This window comes from Entelurus aequoreus, linkage group LG27 (assembly GCF_033978785.1).
Source record: "Entelurus aequoreus isolate RoL-2023_Sb linkage group LG27, RoL_Eaeq_v1.1, whole genome shotgun sequence".
NCBI lineage: Eukaryota > Metazoa > Chordata > Actinopteri > Syngnathiformes > Syngnathidae > Entelurus > Entelurus aequoreus.
The window spans coordinates 11,753,846-11,779,799 of NC_084757.1; the positions used below are offsets into that span (position 1 = coordinate 11,753,846).

Consider the following 25,954-nt stretch of genomic DNA (forward strand, 5'->3'; position numbering starts at 1 on the left):
CTGTTCATTTTGTCTGAAGGGTTTTCCGGCTCACGAAATTAACAGGCAAGTAATGATTGTACTCACGTGAAAGGGTCCTTCAGTGCAGAATAACAATCCCGTATTCCCTGTATTCATTGTCCACTGGGGAGTGCGTAGAATCGTTTAACGTTGATGCAAGGTCAGCTTCCACAGTCTTTGGCATCAAACGGGCCAAGGTACCTTGGCATGGAGACCAAGATGATTGGTGACCCATCTTTGATGTAGCCTTCCTCCATCTTCCCAGCCGTTGTTGTGCGTCTTACTGCTGCTCATATCCGGCCTGGTCCAGCGTTGAGGTCTTGACTATTTGCCCATAGCCCGGGCAGAGGTTGACGGGCAGCAGTGATATGGTCTCGACTCTCTGGGGCACCCTGCTGTTCTGAGATCTGGCACAATATGAACTGCAACCGCATGGAGCCAGTTACGGTGTGTGACCTGTGTGAAACACACACTCAGTGAACCTGTAACCACGTGACAACAGTATGCCAAATTAGTCATGAAGAGGGTGAAAATCATTTTACATTTCTTGTGCGGCCCGGTACCTTTTCCCATAATTTTTACTTTTCATCTCATAATTATAACTGTCTCATAATTATGACTTTTTTATCTCGTAATTTTAACTTGATGACTTTTAATTTCATAGTTACGAATTTTTGATCTCATAACTATTGCTCTTTTCTCATAATTTTGACTTTTTTTCTCATAATTGGGCCTTTTTTTTTTACGCAATTTCAACTTTCTTATCTCATAATTTCTGCTTTTTATCTCATAATAATAACCGTTTGTCTCATAATTATGACTTTTTTATCTCGTAATTTTAACTTAATGACTTTTTATTTCATAGTTATGAATTTTTGATCTCAATTTCAACTTTATCTCATAATTTCTGCTTTATATTTCTTAATTTATTAAACTTAATGACTTTTTATTTCATAGTTACGAAATTTTGGTCTCATCCATCCATCCATTTTTCAACCGCTTGTCCCTTTTGGGTCTCATAATCGAGTCTTATTTCATCATTTTGATCTCATAATTATGACTTATCCCATAATTTTGACTTTTCATCTCCTAAATATAACTGTTTGTGTCATTATTTTTAACTTAATGACTTTTGATTTCATAGTTACACATTTTTGGTCTCATAATTATGACTCTTTTCTCATAATGTGGACTTTTTATCTCATAATTATGCCTTTTTTCATCTCAATTTCATCTTTATCTAATTATTTCTGCTTTTTATTTCTTAATCTACTTAACTTAATGACTTTTTATTTCATAGTTACGAATGGTTGGTCTCATAATTGAGTCTTTTTTCATAATTTTGATCTCATAATTATGACTTATCTCATAATTTTGACTTTTCATCTCCTAATTATAATTGTTTGTCTGATAATTATGACTTTTTTATCTCGTAATTTTAACTTAATTACTTTTTATTTCATAGTTACGAATTTTTGGTCACATAATTTTGTCTTATTTCATAATGTTGATCCCATAATTTCGACTTTTTAGCTCATAATTATGACTAAACAGGCCGCCCCTCCCTGCTTTCTCCACACACACACGGTGCCTTCCACCCGATACCCGCCATATTACTTACCAAAACACGCATTTACAAAACGAGAGACCGACTAAGAGCAATGCGGGACAACGTCTCAATTTGCGGGACGTGTGAAAAGTAAAGAAAATGCGTGACTTCATTTGCTCACCCTGTTAATAACCCGAGGCTCCATGGGAGTGTCTTACCTGCCTCCTGTTTGTAAAACTTCAAATTAAAAGCCCCCTTTTGTTTTAAACAAACTTTTCTCATGATTAAAAACAAATAGTGTTTTATTTTTGAATGACAGAAGAGAGGGTAGCAACTGCTTGACTGACAGCGTCAACAGCCAATGAAATTCGTGCCCCAAGGGAAGCTCCGCCCCTGCAAAGTGGCTGAACGAGTTTGAATAGATACGAACTATGCAAGGCTGCTTAAGGTTGACTATTAAGAATTGTTCAAGAGACAGAACTCGTTTGCCAACATCACACCACTAAGCCACACATGAATTTGCTGCAAAAATGGCGACCTGGAGCGATCTGTCACGTCACAGCTGGCGTTGTCAGCATGTAAGTACATGTGTTACTTGGCGTAAAAGGCAAGAATGTACCTGTGAACTTCATGCTATGTTGCTATGTTACAACCGGCCAGTGTGTGTGTTTGTGTGTATGAGAGTACTCCCAGCAGGCACAAGACATTCAAACAACGAGAAAACTCGCTGAATTCGGTGCGCCTAATGTACGGAATAATTCTGGTTGTGCTTACCGACTTCGAAGCAATTTTATTTGGTACATGACGTAATGATAAGTGTGACCAGTCACATATAAGAGATACGTGTAGACTGCAATATGATGCCAGTAAACAACACCAACACTTTAAATGTTCCATTGAGAATAAAGAACATTACACTCAAAAATCTGTGGAAATGTTTTAGCATGACTTTGAAGCCGCACCGCTTGATGGATTGTCGGCTCATTACTGCTACCGTAGTCAAAGATACGAGTATCTTTGACTACTAATATGTCTGCTAATGGCACCCATTAGCAGACATATTATCTGGCGTTTTGTTTCACAATATTATGCAAAACTAACTGTTCTTACCTTCTGGTACCTGCTGATGTGTTATTTAAGATCTGTATAAGCCCTGAAAATGTGCGCGTGTCCGCCACTGTAGTCCGTGCCAATGCCGTAGTCGATACGGTCCAGAAAATACGGTATGTATAATCTACGTTTTATCAATGTTTTGTTTGTTACGTACCATCAGTGTTGGGACTAACGCGTTACTAAGTAACGCGTTACTGTAACGCCGTTAGTTTCGGCGGTAACTAGTAATCTAACGCATTATTTTTTTATATACAGTAACTCAGTTACCGTTACTGCATGATGCGTTACTGCGTTATTTTACGTTATTTGTATGTAGTATCGGCTAGAAACTGAAGATCTGAGTGTGTTTTATTGGAGCGCTGCGGTGGAAAAGAAGAGGCGTGCTTTCCCCCACCCACAGAAAGCACGCCTCCCCGCAGGGGAGACGTTCCTCCAGAGCCGTACTTCGGGTCTAACAACCTTCACTTTACCCGGAAGAGGGTCTTTACAGCTGAGGGTGAATGATGAGCCCGGCGGTTTGTTGCAACTTTGTGACTTTATTGCACGCAGCCATCCACCAAGCTAGAGCACCTACATGCACTCACTGTCGCCGCTCCCTCACCTCTCTCGCCCACTCACTCACCTACGTCACTCACCTCTCATGCTGTCATATCTTAAAGGGCCACACACACACACACACACACATACGCTACTCTCATAACAACTAACAAGACATCATGGCGAAGTCAGAAGTCGAGTTTTTTAACATGGAGACATTCTCAATACTTTTCTTTTGTCGAGCACAAAGAAAATAACATTTTAGTTAAATGTAAGTTGTGTCTTGGATCAAAGATCCTATCTACCTAGAGTTAAAGTTAAAGTGCCATTATGTTGCAGCTATTTAAAATAGTTTTGTCAATTTTTTCTGGCCTGAAATAAATTGGCCCTTTGAAACATATCTTTGTCTTTGTGTGTTGTATGTAGACCACATTGTTTGTGTGTTGTATGTAGACCACATTGTTTGTGTGTTGTATGTAGAGCACATTGTTTGTGTGTTGTATGTAGAGCACATTGCTTTCTGAGTTCAGTGATGCAAATGCATGTCAAGTTGATCAAAAGATTGTATTATTCTCCAGTGCAATAACAGTACTGAAATGAAGGCTAAAAGGGCATTAATGGGAGCCTTAAAAAAAGGGGGGGGGGAAAGAAGTAACTAAATAGTTACTTTTCACAGTAACGCATTACTTTTTGGTGTAAGTAACTGAGTTACTTTTGAAATAAAGTAACTAGTAATTGTAACTAGTTACTGGTTTTCAGTAACTAACCCAACACTGCGTACCATATATTCTGGATCAATATCAATATCATTACATTTCGGTTACAAAAGGTTTGCTTTTTAGATGGTAATTTGACCAATTTCTTACTGTAAACGAAAATTATCATTTGCTGATTTTTTATTGTAATTTAAGGAATTTTTTCACAAGTACTTTATTTTCAATGTATTGTCTTTTTTTTGGAATATTGAAATGTATGCAATACTTTATATACTGCATTAAAATATGTATTTTTACTCAAGATAAAAACAATTCCATAACACCATATTTGCTTTTTTGTAATATTGCGAGTAAAATCCTATTAAAAAAAAAAAAGTTTTATTCTCATTACAGTCTTATTTCAATGTGATAACATTAACTGTGTTTTTGCTGTAACTGTAAGACATTTTCTCAAAAAAAATTATATTCTTATAATTTTTTTTCTCAGAATATTATAATACATAAAAAAAAAACTCATTTATCAGTTCCGAACCCGATTGTGGTAAATGTATTTCTGCAAAATGGGAATTTTTGATTAGAAATGGAATGTTTTCATAGCTAGACCATAAAAAATTTTTTTTAAATAGTTTACAACCTTAAAGGATCTGTTTGCGACTTGCTTACAGTCCTAAAAGCCGTAAGAGGGAGAGGCGAGATGTACTGTGTACATTACTTTGAAAAGTAAGCGCCCCCTAGGCATCTGTGTAATTTGTTGCAAACAACCCTTTTAAGGTCATTTTGTAAAACGAACAAAAAAACCAAGATGATATCAAAATATTTACTTTTGGGTCTTTTGCCAGTATCGTGAGAGTATTCTTGCAGATAGAAGGCTTTTGTTTATGTTGTTTCTTGAATAAGTCATATTCATGCCAGGGGTCGGCAACCCAAAATGTTGAAAGAGCCATATTGAACCAAAAGTACAACAACAAAAAAATAGGTCTCCGATCTGTGGGGGGCCCCCATTTTGTGTGAAGAAGCGCATATAAAATGTCAATTAATAAACAGAGCTCTTCATATAAAATATTACCGCAAATATATTCCTACCCCCTTCCTTCTCTTTCACTTATAAGAATGTAATTGCACATTTCCCCCAGATATTCTCTTTGTCCACCATGGAGCACGGTTTTTACGTTGGGCTGGTAAACTAATGTATTACTGTCGGAAATGTGACAAGATCATATATTTAAATTTTGTTATTATTTTGCACACAAAAAATATTTCTAATTTCTAAGGATAAACATGCATCAAATTAAATTGAAGTATAGGCTCCAGCACCCCTCGCGACCCCAAAAGGGACAAGCGGTAGAAAATGGATGGATGGATGGATTAAACAAGTATAAAAAATGCATTCTGTTCTTGAAAATGAGAAGTACCGTATTTTCCGGACTATAAGGCGCACATAAAATCTTTCTTTTTTTTTTTAAATCAAAACTCGACAGTGTGCCTTATAACCCGGTGCGCCTAATGTAAGGAATAATTGTGGTTTTGACCCCAAAGCTATTTTATTTGGTACATGGTGAAATGATAAGTGTGACCAGAAGATGATAGTCAAACATAAGAGATACTTGTAGACTGCAATATAATGGCAGTCACACACAATAGATAGGTGTAGACTGCAATATGACTAGGGATGATACTCGAAAACGGTTTTCCCGGTTGTTCGATAAGAAAAGAACCGAGTCCTCGGACTCGAACCCCTTTTTGAGAACCGGTACCCGTTATCGAGACCACTATAGTAAAGAAAAAGAGTTAGTTCTTTATTCGAATCCCTCGGAACGAATCCCGTCCTGACCAGAAATGCTCCGTGTGACATCACAAGAAATGACGTCACGTAGCTCAGTCATTAGGCGCAGATAGCGAAAGCAGGAAAAAAATGGACGGGAAAAAGCGCTCCAAGGTGTAATAAAGTTCAAAACAAAAGGTAAAATCCAATGAATAACTTTACTGAGAGATTTGAGCAGGGTACAAACACATGAAGAACACTTTTACAACCCACCGGAAACATAGCAACCAGGCTAGCAACGCACCTCCTTTACGGCAGCTGTCGCAACGTTCTTAAAGCAACCGCAGCACATACATATATATACAACATGATCTCCCTTTTTCAACTTTTGTTTTTCTTTCCTTGTAAACAAAACAAAATCACACTGTATATGTGTTGTCTGTCTAATTATAAATAATGCAGACGAGGCGTGTTGGCTGAGTTCTTGACGTTTACTTTCACGGGTGACGACATGCAACAACACTTTTCGGGGCTACTGCGCATGCTCGTCACTCCCGTTGCATGATGGGTAGTGTAGTTGTTATGTTCCCTAGCTCATAACATCTTTCCCCCTATAAAGAAATAATGTTAACTCAATAAAGTGTATTTCTTTTTAAGGCTTTAACTTGTCATTTTTTTAGCATTGTAACCACATTTGCAAACAACTTTTCTCTTCATTGAATTTTCTTTCAATAAAGAAATAAAGTGCAAAAATGTCAAAGCATCATAACAAACAGTTATGTAAAATAGCAGCAGAATTGCACTTTTTGGAGAGCTGTATTATTTCCAGTTTTGTGCCCAAGGGACTGATTTTATTTAACACTATATTATTATTTATACACCTATAGTGATCACAGAGACAGGTTGTTTTTGTGTTACTTTATATATTAGTTTTTCTGAAAAATCCCACTTAATATACTTTGGGTAACAACAGTCAATATTTATTTATTTTATTTTATTTTTTTAGGGGGGGTAACAGTCAATATTTATTTATTTTTTAGATTAAATTGTTTTCTTATATACTAAAAGTGAGCTTTTGTTAAACCAAATATTGTGTGTTTTTTTCCATATACAACAACCTATCTGGACTCGATAAGAGAATCGATAAGGAATCGGTTCGATAAGAGGATTCGATAATAGACTCGAACTCGATAATTTCTTATCAAACATCATCCCTAAATATGACTCAAATAAACAACACCAACATTTTGATATGTTCCATTGAAAATATAGAACAATACACACAGGGCTCAAAAACCTATCAAAATGTTTTAGTAGGACTTTGGTAAGCTATGAAGCCGCACCGCTTGATGGATTGTACTGTGCTTCAACATAGGAGTATTATTATGGTGTGTGTGTGTATAAGGTAAGACATTATCTGGCGTTTTGTTTCGCAATATTATGCAAAAGCAACTTTTCTTACCTTCTGGTACCTGCTGATCTGTATTTGGGATCTGCATAATTCCTGAAAAAGTTGCGCGCATCTGCCTTTGTAGTCCGTGCGGACACCGTAGTTGATAAGCTTCTTAATTTTCTCTATCTTCTTGTTATGGGACATTCACCCTCTGCTGTTGCCATTTCTAATATAAAGTTGTGTAAAGTTCCTACTTATTGTCAGTAAACTCGCCATGAAAGCACTAAAATATGTGTAGTGAGTTTACATTATTCACCCAAGGAACTTTAGTTATTATAGAGTTCCGGTCGGACAGGTTTTTCACACACTTTTACGGCAAATGAATAGATGCTGCTCCGTTATTTATTGAAGTAAAGTCTGAATGTCATTAAAACAGTTAGCTCCATCTATTGACACTTCTTCCACTCCCGTCCTTGCACGCTACACCACTACAACAAAGATGACGGGGAGAAGACGCTGTCGAAGGTGAGCCACGTAAATAAGACCGCCCACAAAATGGCGCATCCTGAAGCGACTGTCAGAAAGCGACTTGAAGATGATCTGTAAAACATCATCTATGCAACATTTTGACCAAAGAACCACCATTACATGTTATGTAGACCACAAGGAAGTATTTACATTTAGAAAAAAAATAATAATATGACTCCTTTAATGCGCCTTATAATCCGGGCGCCTTTTCCAGTATATGAAACAAGATCGAAAATAGACCATTCATCAGCAGTGCGCCTTATAATCCGGTGCGCCCTACGGTCCGGAAAATACGGTAGCTATTGTTAGATAATACTGTACAACAAATGATTGAGGATGACTTTGGCTGTTGCAGCTCCACCATGGTGCACAAGGTAGCAGTGATTGGCGCCGGCCCGTCGGGTCTGAGCTGCGTCAAGACGTGTTTGGACGACGGCTTGATGCCCACCTGCTTCGAGAGCAGCGACGACCTCGGCGGACTTTGGAAGTTCAAAGCAAGTTTGTTTACTTTTCAACCACACACAAAAATATGTCTGTTGTTATCGTTCGAGATGTCAAAGTTAACATACTCTCGATAAAACTGTTACAGAGTTTGGAACAAATAAATGACGCGCATTCAAGTAAAACATTGAAAAAATATTCCTGTAAGACATTTTGACAATAACATTTCATGTGTGTCAAAATTAGGGTTGCAAAATTCCGGGAATGTTCAAAGTTGGAAACTTTCCATGGGAATTAATGGGAATATATGGGAAATTAATGGGAATAAACATTGAATGCGACATGCTAGATCTTGCAGCATGATTATTAGCTAAAACAACCTGATTTAATGCAAATTCAGTAGAATTTCAACCCTGCACTGTGCATTCCTCCATCACATGCACAGATAATTCCCAGCATGCTACACACTACAGCAGGGCTATTGAGGCCACACTAGTATTTGAGCCCAAGGACTTCATCCAGTCAGGCATGTCACTGTCCATCCTTTTCCCGGAAGTCCCGCCCCCCAATCAAGCCATTGGCTAGAACCCGTAGGCGTCTTTGAAGGGACTGACTTGACTTTACTCATGTGTTTGCCTCTTTACTTTAGAAAATAATTTGGGGATATATGAGTGTTTTAAAAATTGGAAAATACCGGTACTTGAAGTATGTCACTTTTATAGAAAGTGCTTTTTTTTTTTTTTTTTTACATTTGAAGACGCATGTGACTATGGGTGTCCTCATTAATCAGGTTATTGTTATTCTCAAGGCATTCAACTGATCGTCTTAGAAGATGTTTGGCCTCTCACCCAAGTAGTTTTCATCAGTTCATGCTCATAGACTTAGCTTGGACAGATCTAGTCTGTGCGCTTCGTGCTAAGGTCCTAACTGTTCATTCTCTAACATGAGGAGGAGCCTTGAGGCTTTTATTAGTAGATTGCACAGTACAGTACATATTCCGTACAATTGACCACTAAATGGTAACACCCGAATAAGTTTTTCAACTTGTTTAAAGGCCAACTGAAATGAATTTTTTGTATTTAAACGGGAATAGCAGATCCATTCTATGTGTCATACTTGATCATTTCGCGATATTGCCAAAAAAAATTTCTGAAAGGATTTAGTAGAGAAAATCGACGATAAAGTTCGCAACTTTTGCTCGCTGATAAAAAAGCCTTGCCTGTACCGGAAGTAGCGTGACGTCACAGGAGCTGGGATTCCTCACAATTCCCCGTTGTTTACAATGGAGCGAGAGATTCGGAGCGACAAAGCGACGATTACCCCATTAATTTGAGCGAGGATGAAAGATTCGTAGATGAGGAACGTTACAGTGAAGGACTGGAGAGGCAGTGATGGACGTATCTTTTTTCGCTCTGACCGTAACTTAGGTACAAGCTGGCTCATTGGATTCCACACTCTCTCCTTTTTCTATTGTGGATCACGGATTTGTATTTTAAACCACCTCGGATACTATATCCTCTTGAAAATGAGAGTCGAGAACGCGAAATGGACATTTAAAGTGACTTTTATCTCCACGACAATACATCGGTGACACACTTAGCTACTGAGCTAACGTGATAGCATCGTTCTCAAATGAAGATAGAAACAAAATAAATAAACCCCTGACTGGAAGGATAGACAGAAGATCAACAATACTATTAAACCATGTACATGTAACTACACGGTTAAAAATTCTCAGCCTGGTAAGGCTTAACAATGCTGTTGCTAACGACGCTAAGGCTAATTTAGCAACTTAGCAACCGGACCTCACAGAACTATGATAAAAACATTAGCGCTCCACCTACGCCAGCCAGCCCTCATCTTCCCATCAACAGCCGTGCTCACCTGCGTTCCAGCGTTCGACGGCGCGACGAAGGACTTCATCCGTGGGTTTGGCGGCAAGCATCGGCTAGGCGTAGTAAGTAGTCCTTGTTGTGTTGCTGTAAGTATTGTACTTAGCCGCTAATACACCGATCGATCCCACCTACAACGTTCTTCTTTGCAGCCTCCATTGTTCATTAAACAAATTGCAAAAGATTCACCAACACAGATGTCCAGAATACTGTGGAATTTTTTCGAAGAAAACAAGAGGTTTCTGTATCGGGTTCGATGGGGTCCAACCACTTCCGTGGATTTTGTGAAGTCACGTGCATAAATCATATCCAAAGGAGTTTTTCAACCGGAAGTGTGGCGGGAATTTTAAAAATGCACTTTATAAGTTAACCCGGCCGTATTGGCATGTGTTTCAATGTTAAGATTTCATCATTTATATAAACTATCAGACTGCGTGGTCGGTAGTAGTGGCTTTCAGTAGGCCTTTAAGTCGGGGTCCACGTTAATCAATTCATGGCCAATGCACGGGAAGTAATGCTTATGTTCTTGTGGGGTGTAACAAGAAGAATCAAATCGTTTATACACCTTATTGAATCTTTTTGAATCATTCGTACACTAAATGGAATTGTATCGCATCGTTCTGTTTTATAAATAAATAGTTTTTAAATCGCAGCGTAACCCATGTATCGCGACGGCGGGAGCGTGTTAGAATTTTATGAATTTTGTGGCAGAGTGCATCAAATATGGCCGCAAAATTGCCCTAAAATTATACTTTGAGCTGGATTATGTTTAGAACTATAATTAGACGTATAATTTTGGTTTATTTCATCAGAACGACTCAATTGCATGCATCCCGCACAACCGCAAACGTCCTCGGTGTCCAACATGGCACCTGGGGTTTGGTTGTCCATAAACTCTTTGTACACGACTGCACGCAAGTGCTAAAGTGTGATTAATCAATCATCAAAAAACAAAATCGTTTGACAGACATCACTAGTTTTTACGGTTGTGTGTGGAGTAAACCCAGCAGACACAAGACATTGAAACAACGTTGAGAACTTGCTATGTCGAGCAACTCAAACCTTTTGACGACCTTTAATCAATGCATGGTTCTTACGTCTATTTGACTGTTGAATTTCGGTCAGTTCATAACCAACAACGTGGATCCAACATTAGACACCAACGCTGTCTCGATTTGAATGAATGAATGAATGAATGAATGATCTTTATTGTCATTGTGCATGTACAGGTACAGGTCCAACGAAATTTAGGTTGCTTCCCTAAGATGCTTTGCATTTTTTTTAAAAAGAAGAAACCACACAATATACAAAAACAACACAATATACACAATATGCAATATGGCCTAAGACCACTATAAGAGGCAATGTAAAAAAAAACGAGACAGTAAAAAGTATAAAGTGACTAGTGAACTGACTAGAGAGGAGTAATGCTGGTTCCCAGTGTGCTGAGGGGGTGGGAGTCAGCATTTCCTACCTCCTATGCTGTGCAGGCATTTTATTTTGGATTAAAATATGTAAATAAATATGATAAATATTGTCCAGTTGGCGTGTAATCGCTGATTGCACAATCCCAGATCGTGATTGACCGGTGGCATGAGTTTTGATTTAATTTAAATTATTATTATTATTATTTTTATTTTATTTTTACATTCCAGCTGCGTTTAGTGTAGTTATGGCCCGGGGGTAGAAACTGTTCTTGAGTCTATTTGTGCGGGTTCGCATGGTTCTGAAACGTCTGCCGGAAGGCAGCCGATCGAAGTGGCTGTTGCCGGGGTGGGATGGGTCCTTGAGTATGTTGGCTGCCTTCTTCAGGCAGCGGGAGTTGTACAGTTCTTCCAGGGAGGGGAGGGGGCACCCGATGATTTTTTGGGCCGATTTGACGACCCTCTGGAGAGCTTTCCTCTCTGCTGCTGTTTACAATTACAGCTATTTTTACAACGTTGTTTCAAAGTCAATTTCTAAGGACAACGTATCGATGTCTCGTGCCTGCTGGGAATCTTCGGTGGTGTTCGATGCTCACAGAGCTGAAGTCTGGTGTAATGTATTAATAGTAATAATAAATTCTACTTATAAGGCGCCTTTCTGGGCACTCAAGGACACCGTACAAAATCAAAACAATAAAATCAAATTGGATAAAAACAACAACAACAAAGATAAGATTTACAATGAATAAGCAGTCAGGAATAGGTGTGTTTTGAGTCTTGACTTGAAGAGGGATATTGAGTCTAAGTTACGAAGGTTCTGGTGGCAATGAGTTCCAAAGATGTGGGTGGGGCAGAGTGGCTGAAAGCTCAGGCACCCATTGTGGACAGTTTAAATAAGGGGACAGTGAGATGGATGGATGAAGATCTTAGGGAACGTGAGGGTGTGGCGACATGGAGCAGGTCAGAGAGATATTATGGATAGCTTTGAAAGTGAGGAGAATTATTTTAAAGTGGATACGGTGTTTGATGGGTAGCCAGTGGAGTTGCTGCAGAACAGGGGGGATGTGCTGGGTTGAAGGGGTTCTGGTGATTATCCGGGCTGCAGAGTTCTGGAGAAGCTGAAGTTTGTGAAGTGACTTGTGAGGGAGACCAAACAGGAGAGAGTTGCAGTAGTCCAGGCGAGAGGTGACAAGGCTATGGACTAGTATGGCAGCAGTATGTGGGGTAAGGGATGGGCGAAGACGATTAATGTTTCGTAGATGAAAGTAAGCAGACCGGGTAATGTTGTTTATGTGGGCTTGAAAGGAGAGTGTGCTGTCGAGGATGACATGACAGTATTGACATGTAATTAGATTCTCTTCCCTGCAGGAGGTATCAGAGCCCAACCGTGCCAGCATCTACCGCTCCCTGACCATCAACACCTCCAAGGAGATGATCTGCTTCAGTGACTTCCCCACTCCAGCCGCCTACCCAAACTACATGCACCACTCCAAAATACTCAATTACTTCCGTATGTACGCCGATCACTTCAAGCTGCTGCCGCACATACATTTCCAGGTGAGACATACAGTACCGTATTTTTCCGACTATAAGGCGCACTTAAAATTTAAACTTGAACTTAAAAAACTTAAAAGTTTGATCATATTACGCCTATAATGGCTCACTTGCACTGGCTTCCTGTGCACTTAAGATGCGACTTTAAGGTTTTACTACTTACGTATAACAGGTCTAGCTCCTGCCTATCTTGCCGATTGTATTGTACCATATGTCCCGACAAGAAATCTGCGTTCAAAGAACTCCGGCTTATTAGTGATTCCCAGAGCCCAAAAAAAGTCTGCGGGCTATAGAGCGTTTTCTATTCGGGCTCCAATACTATGGAATGTCCTCCCGGTGAAAGTTAGAGATGCTACCTCAGTAGAAGCATTTAAGTCCCATCTTAAAACTCATTTGTATACTCTAGCCTTTAAATAAACCCCCTTTTTAGACCAGTTGATCTGCCGTTTCTTTTCTTTTCTTTTCTCCTCTGCTTCCCTCTCCCTTATGGAGGGGGAGTTGCACAGGTCCGGTGGCCACGGATGAAGTGCTGGTTGTCCAGAGTCGGGACCCGGGGTGGACCGCTAGCCTGTGCATCGGTTGGGGACATCTCTACGCTGCTGACCCGTCTCCGCTCGGGATGGTTCCTGCTGGCCCCACTATGGACTGGACTTTCGCTGATGTGTTGGATTCACTGTGGACTGGACTTTCACAATATTATGTCAGACCCACTCGACATCCATTGCTTTCGGTCTCCCCTAGAGGGGGGGGGGTTACCCACATATGCGGTCCTCTCCAAGGTTTGTCATAGTCATTCACATTGACGTCCCACTGGGGTGAGTTTTTCCTTGCACGTATGTGGGCTCTGTACCGAGGATGTCATTGTGGCTTGTACAGCCCTTTGAGACACTTGTGATTCAGGGCTATATAAATAAACATTGATTGATTGATTGATTGATTGATTGATTGAAATCCTTTCATTGTCTCAAAAATCGACAGTGCGCCTTATAACCCGGAGCGCCTAATGTACGGAATAATTCTGATTGTGCTTACCGACCTCAAAGCTATTTTATTTTGTAAATGGTGAAATGATAAGTGTGACCAGTAGATGGCAGTCACACATAAGAGATACGTGTATGACGCTAGGAAACCACACCAAAACTTTAAATGTTCCATTGAAAATATAGAACATTACACACGGCACTCAAAAATATGTCAACATGTTTTAAGTATGACTTTGATAAGCTTAGAAGCCACACCTCTTGATGCATTGTCGGAGCATTACGGCTACCGTAGTAAGACGTACTGTGATTCAACATGCAGGTATTAATATGGTGTGTGGATAAGGACCGCAAAATGACACCCATTAGCTTCTTCTTTTTCTCTAACTTCTTGTTATGGGGCATTCATCTTTTGCTGTTGCCATTTTTAATATAAAGTAGGGTAACGTTCTAACTTGTATCTCGCTATGGAAGCGCTAAAAACTACCGGTGTAGTGGGTTTACATAAATCACCCACGGAACTTTAATTATTAGAGAGTTCTGGTCAGATGGTTTTTCACGGGACACATTTCCGGCGTTGTTGTTGCACTAGTGAGCCACGGATGAGGAGATGCTGCTCCGTTATTGATTGAAGTAAAGTCTGAATGTCATTAAAACAGTTAGCGCCATCTTTTGACACTTCTTCCACTCCCGTCCTTGCACGCTACACCGCTACAACAAAGATGACGGGGAGAAGACGCTGTCGAAGGTGAGCCACGTAAATAAGACCGCCCACAAAACGGCGCATCCGGAAGCGACTGTCAGAAAGCGGCTTGAAGATGATCTGTAAAACATCATCTTTGCAATATTTGGACCAAAGAACCATCATTACATGTTAAAAAATAATACAAGTATGTTTGATGGATGACACACAGTCCTTCCCTTCTTCTAGACCTCGGTGAAGAGCGTCAGACAGAAGGCCGATTATTCCCGCACGGGTCAATGGGAAGTGTTGACGGAGAGAAGGGACGGAAAGGAGGAGACGCACGTCTTTGATGCGGTTATATGCTGCTCAGGACGTTACACTTACCCCAACCTGCCCCTACAGGACTTCCCAGGTTCTACACGCTCTAGATCTATCTGGCAAATGTTCTTCAAACATCAGAATCAGAATCAGAATTGTTTTATTGTCATTGTTTGAGAACGGGTTCACAAACTAGGAATTTTTCTTGGTGCAATCGTGCAACATAAAACACATATAACACATATTTGGTAATAAAAAGAGCTGTAACTGAGCTATCAGATAAACTTAGAAGGAATTCAAGGAATTCAACCACATTCTTAACTTTCTATCTATGTATTTGTATCATATTGTAATATCATGTTATTTCTAAATTACATACTTTTAATTAGGGATGTCCGATAATGGCTTTTTGCCGATATCCGATATGCCGATATTGTCCAACTCTTTAATTACAGATACCGATATCAACCGATACCGATATCAAGCGATATATACAGTCGTGGAATTAACACATTATTATGCCTAATTTGAACAACCAGGTATGGTGAAGATAAGGTACTTTTAAAAAAAATGAATCAAATAAAATAAGATAAATAAATTAAAAACATTTTCTTGAATAAAAAAGAAAGTAAAACAATATAAAAACAGTTACATAGAAACTAGTAATTAATGAAAATTTGTAAAATTAACTGTTAAAGGTTAGTATTATTAGTGGACCAGCAGCACGCACAATCATGTGTGCTTACGGACTGTATCCCTTGCAGACTGTATTGATATATATTGATATATAATGTAGGAACCAGAATATTAATAACAGAAAGAAACAACCCTTTTGTGTGAATGAGTGTAAATGGGGGAGGGAGGTTTTTTGGGTTGGTGCACTAATTGTAAGTGTATCTTGTGTTTATTATGTGGATTTAATAAATTTTTAAAAAATTAAAAAAATAAAATAAAAACCGATACTGATAATAAAAAAACCGATACCGATAATTTCCGATATTACATTTTAACGCATTTATCGGCCGATAATATCGGCAGACCGATATTATCGGACATCTCTACTTTTAATGACTAATTTTGTCATTATCTCGTCATATTGCAATTTTATACTTGTAACATTCAGAATTTTTTGTAATATAATATTGCATATTGACTCGTTTTGAGCTTAGTTCTCATAACATTTCTACTTTATTATAATATTGCCAATTTAAATATATTGTATATACTGTATGAATATTTTCTACTCCTAACTTGTTAGTGCAACAACATTTATTTTTTGGTGATATTACAAATTTGTGTGTTTTTTTCCTCAGAATATTTCAAAATTTAATGACAAAAATCTAAAATAATCTGGTAAAATTACCTGTTTTTTCTAAAAATGTTCTTACAAAATTAGTGCTATTTGATTGTATTTTTATTTTGTGTAAAATATAATTTTCTTCAGCATTTTGCTACAGAAAATAACTTTTCTTAAATTATTTTAAAATGTTACTAAAGTATTTCTGTTATAAAAAAGGAGAATATATTCATAATTACATTTTAAATATCCTATTTAATTGTGAAACAGCAATACTATTTTTTATAACTATACCCACAAAATGTTAGTATATTGTCCTCATATTTTTCTAATAAAATTAATGTCAGGTTTGCTCCATGTAGCTGGGTTTGTGACCTCAAAAAATGTAAGATACAGCAGGTAGCTTGCAGATAAAAGTATTTCATGCTCAAAAGTACAAAAGAACAAACAGAGTGCAGAAGGGATAGCACAGAAACGGTGAAACGGAAAAATGGTGCCTAAAAATATAAGTTTGAGGGAAAGCTTCAAACAAAATAATATACAAGAAAACAAAAACAAGAATCTCCAAAGTTTTACCAACGGTTTGTACCTCCGGCTTGCATAGACAACGATTCCACAACCAACAACCAAGGGAGACTGGTTTAAATTTCCCTCTAGTGCTCATTAACACCAAGTGAGATCATCAATACAACCTAGGTGAGGAAGAAAGCGCTCCGAAGCGGAGTAAAGCTTCTGCATCAGAATACAAACAAAAACACATAAAAACTAAAGAAAGAATGGCCTGTCCTACAGGTCGTAACAGTACCCCCCCTTTAAGTGACAGATTCTAGACATCCGAGACACCCCAAACCACACAAGTTCATAGTTCCGTGAGGGTGGAGGGAGGAATTGGCAGCGGTTCCCCCGACCAAGTGTGCCCGAAGACACCGAGGACAAGTCAGAATACAAACAAAACAGAAAGTGGAACCAAAATAAGAGTGCAAAACAGGAAGTAAAGTCAAAACCATAGGAAAAACACCCAAAACCTAAACAAAGAATGGCCTGACCTAAAGGTTGTAACAATTATGATTTTACTTTGATAAAATTAGCTGATTTCCTTATAATTTAAGGATTGGCCTTTTCCTGCAAAGTTCGAATTTTAATATTTTAAAATTGCCTCTTGTAAGATAAAAAATTTATGTTTTGAGGGTTTTTTATCATAATTTTAGGACTTCCTAGAAAATAATGTTCCCCCCAGCAATTTTTTGTTTTCCTAGGAAATGATGTTTCCCCCAGCAATTTTTTGTTTTAATTTTCCCAATAAATTTGTACGAATAGTATTTTCTCATATATATTGTAAAAGAAAGATATGTTTTTCTGATTATAAACTCTTTGTTCACAAAATATGAACCGATGCCAATTTATTTCCATTCAAACAAATTTTTTTATTATATAACATTGTGGATTTATATATTATATGTATACATTCTAAATAATGTATGAAAAATATAATTTTGCTTATTATAAACATGTTTGCTCCAAAATTAAGCTTTTTTTTTTTTTTTTTTTTTTTTATAAATTGTATGGTATTACTAAATTATTCCTGTAAAAACAACAATAATAATCGAGATTTAATAACATTAATTTTAGAACTTTCTTAAAACCATAACTTTAGTAAAATATAAAACAATATTTCACTATTTATAACATGTACTGTATTAGACTGAGACTTAAACTTTATTGATCCACAAGGGAAATTGTTCCCCACAGTAGCTCAGTTACAAAGGATGGAAAGGATAATGCAGGTGTAAATAAATGAAATTTTATAATAATAAAATAAATATATTTTTTCCTCATGATTAACATTAAAGGCCTAGTGAAATGAAATATCTTTATTTAAACGGGGATAGCAGATCCATTCTATGTGTCATACTTGATCATTTCGCGATATTGCCATATTTTTGCTGAAAGGATTTAGTATAGAACATCGACGATAAAGTTCGCAACTTTTGGTCGCTGATAAAAAAAAAAGCCTTGCCTGTACCGGAAGTAGCGTGACGTCACAGGTTGAAAGGCTCCTCACATTTCCCCATTGTTTACACCAGCAGCGAGAGCGATTCGGACCGAGAAAGCGACGATTACCCCATTAATTTGAGCCAGGATGAAAGATTCGTGGATGAGGAACGTCAGAGTGAAGGACTAGAGTGCAGTGCAGGACGCGTCTTTTTTTGCTCTGACCGTAACTTAGGTACAAGCTGGCTCATTGGATTCCACACTCTCTCCTTTTTCTATTGTGGATCACAGATTTGTATTTTAAACCACCTCGGATACTATATCCTCTTGAAAATGAGAGTCGAGAACGCGAAATGGACATTCACAGTGACTTATCTCCACGACAATACATCGGCGAAGCACTTTAGCTACGGAGCTAACGTGATAGCATCGGGCTTAACTGCAGATAGAAACAAAAGAAATAAACCCCTGACTGGAAGGATAGACAGAAAATCAACAATACTATTAAACCATGGACATGTAACTACACGGTTAATGCTTTCCAGCCTGGCGAACCTTAACAATGCTGTTGCTAACGACGCCATTGAAGCTAACTTAGCAACGGGACCTCACAGAGCTATGCTAAAAACATTAGCTATCCACCTACGCCAGCCAGCCCTCATCTGCTCATCAACACCCGTGCTCACCTGCGTTCCAGCGATCGACGGAGCGACGAAGGACTTCATCCGATCAACGATGCGGTCGGCGGCTAGCGTCGGATAGCGCGTCTGCTATCCAAGTCAAAGTCCTCCTGGTTGTGTTGCTGCAGCCAGCCGCTAATACACCGATCCCACCTACAGCTTTATTCTTTGCAGTCTTCATTGTTCATTAAACAAATTGCAAAAGATTCACCAACACAGATGTCCAGAATACTGTGGAGTCTTGCGATGAAAACCGAGCTTTTTGTATTGGATACAATGGTGTCCGAATACTTCCGTTCCAACCATTGACGTCACGCGCATACGTCATCATACATAGATGTTTTCAACCGGAAGTTTCGCTGGAAATTTAAAATTGCACTTTATAAGTTAACCCGGCCGTATTGGCATGTGTTGCAATGTTAAGATTTCATCATTGATATATAAACTATCAGACTGGGTGGTCGGTAGTAGTGGCTTTCAGTAGGCCTTTAATATTACAACGGACAACATAGTCAGCTAGGATAGGCTCCAGCTTCCCTGATGTTGATATTGTGCTGCAGGAATCGAGAGCTTCCGGGGACGATACCTGCACAGCTGGGACTACAAGGGTCCTGAGGACATGCACGGCAAGCGAGTGGTGGTGGTCGGCATCGGAAACTCAGGCTGCGACATCGCGGTGGAGAGCAGCAAGTTTGCAGAGCAAGTCAGGAGCTCATTCTTCTTCTTCCTCTTACCTCCCAGTGTGACGTCATGCTGACATCTGCGTCTTCCTCCTTGTGGTCCATCAGGTGTACATGAGCACACGCAGTGGCGCCTGGGTCATCAGGCAGGTGTCGGACAACGGAATGCCAGTGGACATGAAGAACAAGACTCGCTTTTCCCACATTTTGTTCCAGCTCTTCCCCATAAACTTCTTCAACTGGTTGGGCGAGAAGAAACTCAACGCCATGTATGACCACACCATGTACGCCCTCAAGCCCAGCCACAGGTAGCCTGTCTTTACGCCACACAACAATACTTACTTTTGTCTTCCAACGTTGTGACTTTCATTTAGTAATGGGTGGGACGCAACTGTATATTGTTGTCCCCTTGTGGTAAAAAATTCCTTATACATGCTCCTATCTTCCTGAAATGTATGATGGTGGGTCGGGGTATTGGGTGGGATGCAGCTGTGGCTCTGCAATGCGCTAATATCGCCCCCTTGTGGTGGAAAATTATAACAGTCATAGCTTTCTTCCACAGGCTCCAATCTTCCTGGAATGTTCATTCTTTTCTTTATTCTATTTTTCGGTCATAATATTGCAATATATAATCTTCTCGAAATATTTTTTTAGTCACAATTTGTTGTGATATTACAACAAAAACTGTTTTGCTCAAAATATTCTAACTTTGATCTGGTAACATCTGCATTTTGTTCAACTTTTTCCTTGACACACCGTGACTTTACTCTCGAAATATTATGCATTCTTTTTTCGTCATATTGGCAAATTTTTCTAGTGTAAAACAAATGACTGTGTAGGAATGTATAATTATATTATTTGTTTGAACATATACTATTAATCTTTTCTTTTCCTTTTTAAATGTTGTAATATTACAAAATAATTTGCATTAAATGTAAATTGATTCTCTGTGTTACACATGCAATCTTGTAAAAATAGCTTTTTCAACTTTTTCCTAAAAAAATATGACTATTTAAAAAAATATTTGTATTCCTCCTGATATTACATGCCTATTTAATTTGTTTTTAAAAAATGTTGCTCAATTTTTATAAAACTGTTTTTCTGGAAATATGATTACTTTATTCTCAAAATATCACTAGTTATTTTCTTGTAATAATGCTCCTTTTTTCATTCATCTTTTTAAAATTAATTTTATTCTACAAATATAGTAATACATTTTTTTTAAACAATTTTTGTTGTAACACCGTAAATTATTTGCATCAAATTGAATGTTTAGTCCTCATAACATTACAAGTTTAATCTGATAACATGGCATTTTGTTTAAAAAAAAAAAGTAGTTTATCCTGTTACCGAGCTTGGGTTATTTTCTTTTAAAAATGCTACTTTTTTCTTGTAAATCAAATGACTTTTTGTAAATTACACATTTATAATTTATAAAAAGGTAAATTTTAGCTTGCTAACTGTGCAGATAAGCCTTTTGTTATTATAGGTGGAATTTCTGGGGTACAATTAATGGCAGAAGGCTTTGCTGTTTTCACATAGCAGATAAAGGACAGGGAGAAGCGGCAGATCAATGAAAATTGGCCAATTCCTCCTCAGGCTCTACAGTCAAGTCACAGTGGTCAACTACGAACTGCCTTTTAAGATTCTCTCCGGCTCAGTCATCATCAAGTCCAACGTCAAGGAGATCCGTGGCTCCTCTGTGCTCTTTGAGGACGGTAGCGTCGTAGAGAAGGTCGGAACTTTTCGAGGAGCTCGGCCTTTGACGTCAAGTCTCTAACCTCGCCTTCCGTTTTCGTTCCAGGTGGACACCATCGTGTTCGCCACGGGGTATAATTACGGCTTCCTGTACTTGCCCAGCGGCGCTCTGTACAAGTCGGGGCACCGCGTCGGTCTCTACAAGCACGTCTTTCCACCCAACCTGGAGCACCCCACCCTGGCCGTGGTGGGTTTTATCCACGCCCTCGGAGCAATCATGCCACAGGCCGAAATGCAGGGCCGTTGGGTCTCGCAGGTCTTCAAAGGTGAGCTTGTCAAAAAACTTAAACTTCTCTGTCCGAACTCCTGTTTGAATGTCACATCAGATAACTTTGGGTTTTAGGACACCTGAAGTTGCCTTCAAACCAGGCCATGGTCAAAGCTGTAGAGCAGGACACCAAGGACATCAACAAAAGGTTCACTTGTTCAAAATCTGCAACAAAAGTTCCCGATTTAGACATTTGATGTCTACCTTTCTTGACGCAGTTACATCGTGTCCAAGCTGACGCCGCTCCAGGTGGACTTTGTGTCCTACATGGACGACCTGGCCAGGGAGATCGGAGCGCGACCCAGTCTGCTTTGGCTCCTCTTCACAGACTACCCACTTTTCAAGTGGGTCCTGTGGGGGCCCGTCACCGCCTATCAATACCGCCTAACTGGGCCCGGCAAGTGGGAGGGCGCCCGGCGAGCCATCTTCACACAGTTTGACCGCATGTTCGAGCCCCTGAAGACCAGGAAGGTCGGCCATCAATCACGTCACTCCTTGTGCTAACCCTCGGTTTAGATAATGACTTCCTGTTTCTTTCCAGGTGAAGGAACAGGAACACAACGTCTCCAGTCGCCTGTTCAAGTTAAGCTTGGCCCTAATGATCGGAGGAGCCGTAGTCGTCTACGTTCAAGTCCGAGACCCATCTGTCTTTCCCAACAAAAATGGCCAAACTGAGTCTCCAAAAAGTCTGAATGAATGTCAAACATCCTGAGTTTTAAAGCCACAGACACTGTTTTATATCTACGACTTTACTTGCTCTACATGCTGTCAATCATTTCAACCAGTCAAAGTTAACCATAATCATTTGTGGACTTCATCAGCAGAAATCACAGGTGCTAATATAAACGACCTGCCATCTGTATGTGAGGATGTAAATATCCAGATGTATGCAGATGACACGGTTATTTATACTTGGGGAAAGGACGCTGAAACGGTTGCCAGAAAACTTACAGCAGCCATGGAGAAGGTGGCAAGATGGCTACATGACTCTTGTCTTACATTAAACATTAAAAAAACTGCAACAATGTATTTTGTAAACAAATATAAAATGTCATCCTTTCCAAATATAACGGTTAATAAGGAAATAATACAAAATGTTAGTGAATATCGTTACCTGGGTGTGATTTTAGAGCCAACACTTGGCTTTAAAAAACATAAACAGATGTGCCAGAGTCTTAAATACAACATAAAAACGTTCAAATGTATCAGGAATTCCTTAACACTGGAGGCAGCTCAAACTTATTTTAATGCAATGATTATGTCTCGTTTTTATTATTGTATAACATGTTGGTCGCAGGCAAGCAAAATGACACTGAGGCCATTGGAAACTTTGCACAAACAATCCCTCAAAATCCTTGACCGAAAACCACAACACCACCATCATTGTTTAGTTCTCCAAAAATATAGATTGTTAAATTTAGCTAACATTCAAAGATTAGCATCAATACGAATGGCCCATCGAATCTTAAATAACACTGCACCAGCGCCACTTAAGCACTTTGTCCAGTTTACATCTGCTGTGACAACTAGAAACACACGAGCCTCCACCAGGGGGCAGTGTAGCATACCAGAAACGCCGTCGGCTTCGCTGGGCCTGAGCTCATCTAAGATGGACTGATACAAAGTGGAAAAGTGTTCTGTGGTCTGACGAGTCCACATTTCAAATTGTTTTTGGAAACTGTGGACGTCGTGTCCTCCGGACCAAAGAGGAAAAGAACCATCCGGATTGTTATAGGCGCAAAGTTGAAAAGCCAGCATCTGTGATGGTATGGGGGTGGATTAGTGCCCAAGACATGGGTAACTTACACATCTGTGAAGGCACCATTAATGCTGAAAGGTACATACAGGTTTTGGAGCAACATATGTTGCCATCCAAGCAACGTTACCATGGACGCCCCTGCTTATTTCAGCAAGACAATGCCAAGCCACGTGTTACATCAACATGGCTTCATAGTAAAAGAGTGCGGGTACTAGACTGGCCTGCCTGTAGTCCAGACCTGTCTCCCATTGAAAATGTGTGGCGCATTATGAATAAAAATACCACAACGGAGACCCCCGGACTGTTGAACAACTTAAGCTGTACATCAAGCAAGAATGGGAAAGAATTCCACCTGAGAAGCTTAAAAAATGTGTCTCCTCAGTTCCCAAACGTTTACTGAGTGTTGTTAAAAGGAAAGGCCATGTAACACAGTGGTGAACATGTCCTTTCCCAACTACTTTGGCACGTGTTGCAGCCATGAAATTGTAAGTTAATGATTATTTGCAAAAAAAAAATAAAGTTTATGAGTTTGAACATCAAATATCTTGTCTTTGTAGTGCATTCAATTGAATATGGGTTGAAAATGATTTGCAAATCATTGTATTCCGTTTATATTTACATCCAACACAAATTCCCAACTCATATGGAAACGGGTTTGTATATACACATATACGTGCATATATGTATATTGTATACACAAATGTATACACACATATATATACATATATACAGGTAAAAGCCAGTAAATTACAATATTTTGAAAAACTTGATTTATTTCAGTAATTGCATTCAAAAGGTGTAACTTGTACATTATATTTATTCATTGCACACAGACTGATGCATTCAAATGTTTATTTCATTTAATTTTGATGATTTGAAGTGGCAACAAATGAAAATCCAAAATTCCGTGTGTCACAAAATTAGAATATTACTTAAGGCTAATACAAAAAAGGGATTTTTAGAAATGTTGGCCAACTGAAAAGTATTAAAAATGAAAAATATGAGCATGTACAATACTCAATACTTGGTTGGAGCTCCTTTTGCCTCAATTACTGCGTTAATGCGGCGTGGCATGGAGTCGATGAGTTTCTGGCACTGCTCAGGTGTTATGAGAGCCCAGGTTGCTCTGATAGTGGCCTTCAACTCTTCTGCGTTTTTGGGTCTGGCATTCTGCATCTTCCTTTTCACAATACCCCACAGATTTTCTATGGGGCTAAGGTCAGGGGAGTTGGCGGGCCAATTTAGAACAGAAATACCATGGTCCGTAAACCAGGCACGGGTAGATTTTGCGCTGTGTGCAGGCGCCAAGTCCTGTTGGAACTTGAAATCTCCATCTCCATAGAGCAGGTCAGCAGCAGGAAGCATGAAGTGCTCTAAAACTTGCTGGTAGACTGCTGCGTTGACCCTGGATCTCAGGAAACAGAGTGGACCGACACCAGCAGATGACATGGCACCCCAAACCATCACTGATGGTGGAAACTTTACACTAGACTTCAGGCAACGTGGATCCTGTGCCTCTCCTGTCTTCCTCCAGACTCTGGGACAAGTCTAGTGTAAAGTTTCCACCATCAGTGATGGTTTGGGGTGCCATGTCATCTGCTGGTGTCGGTCCACTCTGTTTCCTGAGATCCAGGGTCAACGCAGCCGTCTACCAGCAAGTTTTAGAGCACTTCATGCTTCCTGCTGCTGACCTGCTCTATGGAGATGGAGATTTCAAGTTCCAACAGGACTTGGCGCCTGCACACAGCGCAAAATCTACCCGTGCCTGGTTTACGGACCATGGTATTTCTGTTCTAAATTGGCCCGCCAACTCCCCTGACCTTAGCCCCATAGAAAATCTGTGGGGTATTGTGAAAAGGAAGATGCAGAATGCCAGACCCAAAAACGCAGAAGAGTTGAAGGCCACTATCAGAGCAACCTGGGCTCTCATAACACCTGAGCAGTGCCAGAAACTCATCGACTCCATGCCACGCCGCATTAACGCAGTAATTGAGGCAAAAGGAGCTCCAACCAAGTATTGAGTATTGTACATGCTCATATTTTTCATTTTCATACTTTTCAGTTGGCCAACATTTCTAAAAATCCCTTTTTTGTATTAGCCTTAAGTAATATTCTAATTTTGTGACACACGGAATTTTGGATTTTCATTTGTTGCCACTTCAAATCATCAAAATTAAATGAAATAAACATTTGAATGCATCAGTCTGTGTGCAATGAATAAATATAATGTACAAGTTACACCTTTTGAATGCAATTACTGAAATAAATCAAGTTTTTCAAAATATTCTAATTTACTGGCTTTTACCTATATATATATACATATATATATATATATACATACATATATATATATATATATATATATATATATATATATATATATATATATATATATATATATATATATATATATATATATATATATATATATATATATATATATATATATATATACACACACACATACATACATACATACATACATTATATACATACAATATATATATATACACTGCTCAAAAAAATTAAAGGAACACTTTAAAAACACATCCGATTTCAATGGTGAAAAAAAAAAGCGGGATATCTATACTGATATGGACAGTTTAATGTCTCAGGAACAAAAGGATA

At 38.9% G+C, this 25,954-nt stretch overlaps 1 protein-coding gene and 1 long non-coding RNA gene across 3 annotated transcripts in view; one reads left to right on the forward strand and one right to left on the reverse strand.

Moving 5' to 3' along the window:
* The window catches only part of LOC133644526 (uncharacterized), a 70,754-nt gene that overhangs the window by 33,356 nt on the left and 11,444 nt on the right, over positions 1–25,954 (reverse strand). For both annotated transcript variants that reach the window (XR_009824777.1, XR_009824778.1), the window contains exon 4: positions 67–456. This is a non-coding gene — a long non-coding RNA (uncharacterized LOC133644526). The remainder of the gene's footprint in view (positions 1–66; positions 457–25,954) is intronic.
* LOC133644616 (flavin-containing monooxygenase 5-like) lies at positions 2,034–22,632 on the forward strand. The gene is made up of 11 exons (XM_062039264.1): positions 2,034–2,127; positions 7,954–8,092; positions 12,724–12,912; positions 14,821–14,986; positions 19,422–19,564; positions 19,650–19,849; positions 21,141–21,276; positions 21,346–21,565; positions 21,643–21,715; positions 21,786–22,038; positions 22,109–22,632. Exons 1-11 carry the CDS (start codon positions 2,063–2,065, stop codon positions 22,277–22,279), a joined length of 1,755 nt encoding a protein of 584 aa, XP_061895248.1. The 5' UTR covers positions 2,034–2,062; the 3' UTR covers positions 22,280–22,632.

What these genes read in the sequence shown, in the direction of transcription:
- LOC133644616 (XM_062039264.1), top strand. Translation starts at nt 2,063, where the DNA reads ATGAATTTGCTGCAAAAATGGCGACCTGGAGCGATCTGTCACGTCACA. An exon ending in GCCCCTACAGGACTTCCCAG is followed by an intron (nt 14,987 to 19,421) that starts GTTCTACACGCT and finishes ATTGTGCTGCAG; the next exon opens with GAATCGAGAGCTTCCGGGGA. An exon ending in GGTCTCGCAGGTCTTCAAAG is followed by an intron (nt 21,566 to 21,642) that starts GTGAGCTTGTCA and finishes TTTGGGTTTTAG; the next exon opens with GACACCTGAAGTTGCCTTCA.